This window comes from Cetorhinus maximus, chromosome 36, assembly GCF_964194155.1.
Source record: "Cetorhinus maximus chromosome 36, sCetMax3.hap1.1, whole genome shotgun sequence".
Taxonomy (NCBI): domain Eukaryota; kingdom Metazoa; phylum Chordata; class Chondrichthyes; order Lamniformes; family Cetorhinidae; genus Cetorhinus; species Cetorhinus maximus.
This window is the reverse complement of record NC_135914.1, coordinates 7,146,224-7,155,314: the sequence shown is the minus strand read 5'-3', so window position 1 is coordinate 7,155,314 and position 9,091 is coordinate 7,146,224. Positions and strand designations below refer to the sequence as shown.

The 9,091-nt window shown below is 48.9% G+C and overlaps 1 protein-coding gene across 3 annotated transcripts in view; it reads right to left on the bottom strand.

Moving 5' to 3' along the window:
- Positions 1–384: 384 nt before the first annotated feature.
- The window catches only part of LOC144672288 (ubiquitin-conjugating enzyme E2 Q1), a 58,627-nt gene continuing 49,920 nt past the window's right edge, over positions 385–9,091 (bottom strand). For 2 of the 3 annotated variants that reach the window (XM_078534137.1, XM_078534139.1), the window contains 6 exons: positions 8,641–8,731; positions 6,595–6,653; positions 5,692–5,740; positions 4,035–4,130; positions 2,930–2,996; positions 385–910 (listed from right to left, as the gene is read on the bottom strand). In XM_078534137.1, the coding sequence (XP_078390263.1) occupies positions 879–910; positions 2,930–2,996; positions 4,035–4,130; positions 5,692–5,740; positions 6,595–6,653; positions 8,641–8,731 (394 nt within the window). In that variant the 3' untranslated portion in view covers positions 385–878. The remainder of the gene's footprint in view (positions 911–2,929; positions 2,997–4,034; positions 4,131–5,691; positions 5,741–6,594; positions 6,654–8,640; positions 8,732–9,091) is intronic. The other variant, XM_078534138.1, reaches the window with a different exon arrangement.

The window sequence follows — 9,091 nt, the reverse complement described above, 5'->3', positions numbered from 1 at the left end:
CAGGTACAGAAAGACAAGCTCCAACACCGTGCGATCTCACAGCTACCCTTCAAGCTCAAAGCATCTGCCTCCAGTGCGGGAGAGGAGGAGGAGAATGTTGGCCTTGCACAGAACAGAGATGAGAATCCAGTTCGGGTTGTACGTACCACCTCCCCCCCCCCCACCTTGCTTTTTAACCGTTTGTCACCATCGATCAGGTCACCTCACGGGGCAGTTCCAGTCGCTGGTCTTCTGCAGTCAGGCCATCTGGGGCAAAGAGAGAGAGAGAGGGACACAGAAAAAAACCACTGCATGGTCTTGGCTGCCATGCTTCCCCCACCCCACCCTGGCTCTCTATGTTGCAGACACTGGCACAAGACAGACACCAGGCAGGAAACCATAGACTGCAGTCATTAATAAACTGTAATTATCAATTCAGAAAGATACACATCTTCACAAAACCAGCATACATTTTAAACAAAAAAAAAGATAAAAGGTGCATGTGAAGATAGGGAAAAATAAATTAAACGTCCACATTGATACCTAGTTAGAGTGAGGTGGGGAGGGAGGGGTGTAGGCAAAAAAAAAAAACAAAAACTAGATGCAAAATTGATCCGAATCTATTCGAAATCCAGTTTATATGAAGTGGATTTAAGAGTCTGCAGGTGCAGGATACCCAGTACATGGGGCCTGGCGAGAGAAAGGAGTTGCGGTATTTGTCCATGAGTGTACAGATGTATACTTTTATATACAGGGTTTTATTTTATAATAAGTATATGATCCAAGGTTCCGGCTGAAGCCCGTTCGTCTCTCAGGGAAAGAGGCAGCTATCGATAAAATGGAGTTTTCCCAATTGGTGCAGCTTAAGTTGGTCCTGAAGCACTTGGCACCTGGCATAGCTAGCCATCCTCTTTTGGTGGAGTATACCAACCTGCAGGCAGAAAGAACTCAAAAGTAGTAGATGGTATCAAACAGAGTCTGGAGCTAAGAACAAGACAAGGCCATGATCAATGCAATGTCATATGGAGCAGAATTTTTCTTTTCTGTTCCCATTGTATAAAATTCCCCTTGGCCTAACCTCTTCCCATTCACTCCCATTACAAACATCCTTGATAGACCTAACCCCTTCCCATTCACTCCCACTGTACACAATCCCAATGGACCCAAACCCCTTCCAATTCACTCCCACTGTACACAATCCCAATGGACCCAAACCCCTTCCCATTCACTCCCATTGTACACAATCCCAATGGATCAAACCCCTTCCCATTCACTCCCACTGTACACAATCCCAATGGACCCAAACCCCTTCCCATTCACTCCCACTGTACACAATCCCAATGGACCCAAACCCCTTCCCATTCACTCCCATTGTACACAATCCCAATGGACCCAAACCCCTTCCCCTTCACTCCCACTGTCTAGAATGCTAACGGAGTTCCCATTTCCTGAACTGAGCAACATCAAGATTCCCAATTCCTTTCTTCAATTAACTGAGGGAGCAGAATTTACAAACAGAATCCATTTTCAGCTCAAGCAGCAGGTTTGGGCTTGCTGTGTGTGATGTGCATTAGCCGATGAGTGCCCAAAACAAGGACCGAAACACTGAGCTTAAAACCACCTGACACGTTCCAGAGCAGGTGAACAAAACGGCACATCAGCTTCTGCCACATTACAAGCAGGGCTGTACAGTTGAAGCTAAGGTCACCCACAGCTGCTTATTTTACAGCCAACAGTTGGGAAAATCTGGGCTGGAATCAAAGCAGGACACAGAGGTGAAAGTACAAGTGTACTAACTCAGTGTGCCACGCAGTCTTGATAAGACTTAGCACTTAGCTATAAATCACATCTGGATCTGACAAATCAACCAACAGAATTATTGTTTCTGATCTCAATGTACTGGAACTAATGGGCAATGTGAAACAGATACAGACCCATCCCCACCAGTACTGTCCCCTAGTGTTATTCAACGATGGACCCGTCCCCACCAGCACTGTACCCCAGTGTTATACAGCGATGGACCCGTCCCCACCAGCACTGTACCCCAGTGTTATACAGTGACAGACCCGTCCCCACTAGTACTGTACCTCAATGTTATACAGCAACGGATCCGTCCCCACTAGTACTGTACCCCAGTGTTATACAGCGACGGACCCGTCCCCACTAGTACTGTACCCCAATGTTATACAGTGACAGACCCATCCCCACAATGTACTACACACCAATATTACAAGGCTCATTGTTGTTTCTCCAGGCATGATCAAGAAATATAGTGTAGGGGAAATATAGTGTAGGGTGTTACGTGCTGTTGAAACGGACACTTTGATAATGTCCTACTGTCTCAATGGAATCAGGTTATAACGCTAACATCACACCTTAATGTCAAAAATGCCTTAAAACTCTCTGCATAGTTAATTGTGTTTTTATATCAGTGATGGTTTTGCAGGGAAATTCCACGAACACCAATGTGAACAACACTTGGTAAACTCCATGCTCTGGTACAAATCCCATCCCAAGTCCCTTCCAACCCGGAGCTCCATGGGATCTCTAACATCGACAGGAATCACTGGGAGGGTCCAGCGTTTCCTCTGAGGAACAGTACCTCTGATATCGCAGCACTCCTTTAGCACCCCGCTGGAGATTCAAGCCTGGACAAAGGGCTCAATCTCTTAGCACGAGGCCCGGTCATCAGGTGAAGACAGAACAGGCTGGGGTGTGATGCCTGCCACTGTTGACTATCCCTCCAACACTCAACCGCCTAGCTTCATGCATTGTAGAAAGGCCTGTTTCTAAGAACTGGTTGAGGCAGCCTTAGGACCTGTACCCCAGTGAGAGTTATTGCCCGAAGGGTACAAACACACAGAGACTCTTTGGGGGGAAAAAAAGGGGAAATGGAGAGGGTTTACAGTTTCAAGCACGTTCAGCTTAGAGTTCTCTTGATGATTCATACCATTTTTCTCGTGAATCTGAACCAGTGATTTGTAGGACTGCTGCGCCCGGGTGAGACTGTACTGTGACTGGAAAAGAGAAGACAGTTTGTTAGGAAGGAAGACCCGAATTGTTGTAGCGCTTTTCATGGCCCCCAGGCATCCCAAAGTGGTTTACAGCCTAAGTGCTTTTTTTTTGGGAAGTGTAGTCACTGTTGTAATACAGTGAAGCAGGATAGGCAATTTAGACTCAGCAAGACCCCACAAAAAAGTACCGAGATAATGAGCTGTTGTTTTTTTTGTTAGGGACGTTGGCACAGGGATAAATATTGGCTGCAGGGAGAACTCCGCCTGCTTTTCAGGCTGTGGGATCTTTTACATCCACCTGGGGAGGGCAGCGGGGTCCAGGGTTCAGCTGATCATTCAAAAGACTGCCTGTCCAGAACTCTCTGGGCGATGCCCCTCTCAAAAGGGGAGGCGGTGGTGTAGTGGTATTGTCACTGGACTGGTAATCCGGGGACCCAGGGTAATGCTCTGGGGACCTGGGTTCGAATCCCACCACGGCAGATGGTGAAATTTAAATTCAATAAATATCTGGAATTAAAAGTCTAACGATGCCCATGAAACCATTGGTCGATTTGTTGTAAAAACCCATCTGGTTCAACTAATGTCCTTTAGGGAAGGGATGCCTAAATCCTATGAATGAATAAAAGAGAGGGGGAAAAAAAACTACGCTGCTCTCCCTGAGTGGGAGTGCCAGCTGGGATTTTCTGCTCAAATTTCTCGCATGACCTTCTGACCATTAAATGGGTGGGGCAGAGTCCAGGAGAGCTGTGAAGGAAGTAGGCTGCACAGAGCAGGAAACATGGTGGCGAGAACGATGGGATATTTAATTTACTTAAAGTGGGCTCGGGAGAGGGAGGGTGGTGTCATGATGGTACAGCAGGGCGCAAGTTCACCCCCCCCCAGAGCCCTCGTTACTGTGGGGGTCTGAAAGGAGTGCACAGGGACAGTTACTACTCTCCCAGTGACCACACAATGATACCAGGGATAACAAGTGGACACCACAGGGGGTTGGGTGAGGCGGGAGGGGTTATCCCACCATCTCTCGATGCACAGCTCCCTTACCTTATTGGCTCCAAACTGAATCCTTGCTTTGCCTTTCACCAGTGTCGCACTGATCTGCATAATGACGGACTCGATAGAGTAAGCGCTACTCCAGCCCTGGGGTGGGGAGAGAGGGTAATGACGGCATAAAGGTTAGCCTGGCATGTGTAGGGTACCGTATGCTGTGAACATGCTTATCGCAGGATTAGGCAATCATTCCTCAGATCGATACTGACAAACTAATACCACGATACTCCTTGGGACCTTCAACGTTCGCCTGGGAGAGACCCCTAGCTTTCAGTGGCTCACCTGCAGCACGGCACCTCTGAGTCAAGCCTGGATTATGAGTTGAATCTCCCAGCGTGAGGCCCCTAGTGAATGTGGGGCCATGCTGGGCTGCGTGCCCACCAGAGCTGAATACCCCTCAACCGTCAAGGCAGGTAGAGCCGCCATGGGGACCTACACCCCAGCAGGAGCCATTGCCCGTAGGATGCCAATAAACTCAATGGTCCAAGGCTATTATGATGGGTACAGTGGTCTGGTGGTCGTTTTACTAGCCATGAAAACCCATCTGGTTCACCAATATCCCTTTAAAAGGAAGGAGACCTGCTGTCCTTATCCGGTCATAGCCAATATGTGACTCCAGTGCCCACACACCAATGTGGTTGACTCTTAACTGCCATCTCAAGTAGCCCATCGAGGCACTCCGTTGTAACAAGCGGTCGCATCATTGCCAAGGAGGCCATTCAGCCCGTTGTTCCCTTGCCAGCTCTTTGAAAGAGCTATCCAATTGGTTCCACTATTCCTCCCCACCAACCACAACCCCACTCCTTCTCCCACAGCCCTGTGAATCTTTCTCCTTCAAGTGTTCATCCGGATCTGCTTTTGGAAAGTTCCTATTGAATCTGCTTCCACCGCCCTTTCGGATCACAACAACTCGCTGTGTTAAAAAAAAAAAATTCTCCTCATCTCCCCCTCTGACTCTTTGGCCGATTATCTTCAATCGGTGAACATGAGGGGTCTCGACAGAGTAGGTAGGGAGAAACTGTTCCCACTCAAGAATGGATCGAGAATGAGGGGGCACATTTAATGTAATTAAAGATGAGGGGGAACTTTTTTTAAAAAACTCAGCGAGTGGTTAAGGTCTGGAATGCACTGCCTGAGAGTATGCTTCAATTGAAGCATTCAAAGGGTAACTAGACTTATCTGAAAAGGAAGAATGTGCAGGGTCATGGGGAGAATGGCACTCAGGGAATTGTTCATTCGGAGAGCCAGTGCAGACATGATGGGCTCTGAACGGCCTCCTTCGGCGACATAACAATTCTGTGGTTACCAACCCTTCTGCCACTGGCAACAGTTGGTGCCCCCACCTCGCCACAGAGGGTTTATTAGAACGATGGAGTCATTTTCCGCAAGTGGTTACTGAACGTGGCAGTTGCACTGATTAACCATGTGAAGTTAAGAATATCGAAAGGAATAAGAAAAATGGGATTAGAGTAGGTGAGCTTCAGTAGAAAGAATAGCGTTGACACCAGCTTGCTGGGCTGAATGGGTGGGTAGAGTCAGTGATGGTGGAGGGGAACCAGCTCGATGGCCCCCCCTCTGATTCTATGCAAAGGACAGTGACATTTTTCAGCCAAGACCCGCTAAATGTTTCCCAGTTGAGTAACTTGCTCACCTGTTTCGTGAGGAGTTCCATGCAAATTGCTCCCCCTCCGAGGACATAACTGTGGAAACAAAAAGGCAGCGAGAGGTGAGGGATTGTTAAACAGAGGCATATGGCTGTAACTCTTGGGAGGCTTCAACTCTTAAAGCATCACATCACATCTCTCCGTCCTTCATGCCTTTGACGTTCGAAGACTTGTGTAGACAAACGTAAAAGCTGTTTGCTACACAGCACGATTCCACAATCTGCACAGAGGTTTAAGAAGAAAAAAAAAATGGACATTGCTGCTGTTGCCCGAGATGGGAAATGTTGATCAGGACTCTTGCCGTACGCTCCGCTCTGTTAAATCCAGAGGAAACTTCAGTATCCACCCAAACGTGGGGGTTTTGATTCAACATCTCAGCTGAAGAGCACGTGACAATGCAGCACTCCCTCTGCATCGTGCTGAAGTGCCAGACTCAATTGTGAGCTCAAGCAGGGCCACAACATACCTATTTTTTCCCTCGGGGAGAAAAACTAATGAGGGTGTGTGTGGGGACGGGGGTGGGGTGGAAATGATCAGTCATATTTAGCCTCAATTGTGATAGGCTGGAAATTTCTGGAGAGGTTAAACACCTGGTTAGGCAGGAAAGGGGATGGCTTCTGAGGAATAGTTGTCTCTGGCAGGCTTGCACTGAAACCCTTTGCCTTGAGGCTAGAGTGGGTGCAGAGGAAGACATGGAAAGCCATAGGGCTGCACTGTGCGTTTGAATCAGAGGCTGCGACTCCCAAGCACGAGCAGAAGCAAAGCAACACGTACTCAAAACACCGCCCGGCTCACAGCTCCCATTCCCTGCTAGGATCGCTGTTCCCGAATTGCTTGCGATTCCCGACATTTAAAAACCTGTCAAATCGACCAGAAATGCTACTACTCACCCTCCGGAGAGCACTGGAGATACGACCCTTACAAAGGGTGGGTCAAAAGGGAAATTATCCTAGGAGGGAAGAGAATTGTCAGATACTCAGCCTGAGCTGCATTTTCAAATTGACAAAGCACATTCACCCCATCACTCCTCCCGTAGCCATGTGTACACTTTCCCCCATCACTCCTCCCATAGCCATGTGTACACTTTCCCCCATCACTCCTCCCGTAGCCATGTGTACACTTTCCCCCATCACTCCTCCCGTAGCCATGTGTACACTTTCCCCCATCACTCCTCCCGTAGCCATGTGTACGCTTTCCCCCATCACTGACTCTACCCACCCATTAAATCCCCTCCCACATCCCCATGTACACTCTCCCCCATCACTGACTCTACCCACCCATTAAATCCCCTCCTACATTCCCATGTACACTCTCCCCCATCACTGACTCTACCCACCCATTAAATCCCCTCCTACATCCCCATGTACACTCTCCCTCATCACTGACTCTACCCACCCATTAAATCCCCTCCCACATCCCCATATACACTCTTCACTACCACTGACTCTACCCACCCATTAAATCCCCTCCCACATCCCCATGTACACTCTCCCCCATCACTGACTCTACCCACCCATTAAATCCCCATCACTGACTGTACTCACCCATTAAATCCCCTCCCCATCACTGACTCTACCCACCCATTAAATCCCCTCCCCCATCACTGACTCTACCCACCCATTAAATCCCCTCCCACATCCCCATGTACACTCTCCCCCATCACTGACTCTACCCACCCATTAAATCCCCTCCTACATTCCCATGTACACTCTCCCCCATCACTGACTCTACCCACCCATTAAATCCCCTCCTACATCCCCATGTACACTCTCCCTCATCACTGACTCTACCCACCCATTAAATCCCCTCCCACATCCCCATGTACACTCTTCACTACCACTGACTCTACCCACCCATTAAATCCCCTCCCACATCCCCATGTACACTCTCCCCCATCACTGACTCTACCCACCCATTAAATCCCCATCACTGACTGTACTCACCCATTAAATCCCCTCCCCATCACTGACTACCCACCCATTAAATCCCCTCCCCCATCACTGACTCTACCCACCCATTAAATCCCCTCCCATATCCCCATGTACACTCTCCCCATCACTGACTCTACCCACCCATTAAATCCCCTCCCCCATCACTGACTCTACCTACCCATTAAATCCCCTCCCACATCACTGACTCTACCCACCCATAAATCCCCTCCCACATCCCCATGTACACTCTCTCCTATCACTGACTCTACCCACCCATTTAATCCCTTCACACATCCCCATGTACACTCTCCCCTATCACTGACTCTACCCATCCATTTAATCCCTTCACACAGCCCCATGTACACTCTCCCCTATCACTGACTCTACCCATCCATTTAATCCCTTCACACATCCCCATATACACTCTCCCCTATCACTGACTCTACCCATCCATTTAATCCCTTCACACAGCCCCATGTACACTCTCCCCTATCACTGACTCTACCCATCCATTTAATCCCTTCACACAGCCCCATGTACACCCTCCCCTATCACTGACTCTACCCATCCATTTAATCCCTTCACACAGCCCCATGTACACTCTCCCCTCTCAGACTCTCTCCACCCATAGACCAATTCACATTCCCAATCAGGTAGCTATCCAGCCCCTTTGGGAAATGGTTAAACTAACGGCCTGGGTTATTTAGCTGGGGTCTGCTTCTTTTAACATGGCCTGTTGTCCCAAAACTTGGTTAACTGATTTGGGCAGTTGGTTTGAATCCCCTTAGCAGCTCAACGAGACACGGAGACCTGCAAATACAGGTGCTGACAAGTAGGGTCTCCATACAACGGGTGCGATTTGATGTTGTGTTCACTGGATTACTAGTCCAGTTACACAACCCCAACGCTACGGCCGCCACTGTTGGGAAAGGACACTCTCCTGGCCAGCAGCCTGTTACCCGGCACAGTTCCCTCGCTCCCCTGGGACACCCTTCTCGTACTCACTTTAAAAGAGAAATTTAACAAAATAAAGTCGACGCCTTCTTTTTCTCGGAGGATCTGGAGGTCGTTATGCAAAGCACTGTCCTGATCAACTCTGCGAGCAAAACAGCAAACATCAGTCAAGAGCACCACGACGATGCCTATACCCTCCTTCCCCTCACAGTGGTCACAGTTCACAACACCCTGAATCGCCAGGGGCAGGGGGACTTGATGCATCTGCACAAAAGGATGAATGCAGGACTCTCGATAGTTGTGACACCCCATCGCACACCCCCCACCCACACCAAACTACCCCCTCACAATAGCCTCTTTACATTCTAGTTTCCCCATTTACCAGGAACTGTGTGTGCTCTCCTGCACACTTACTCAGGGCTCACTCGGGTGTGAAGCTACGAGATTCCCCTTCTACTTCCCCAAATGAAAAGACAATCAATCACCATCCCATTATCAGATC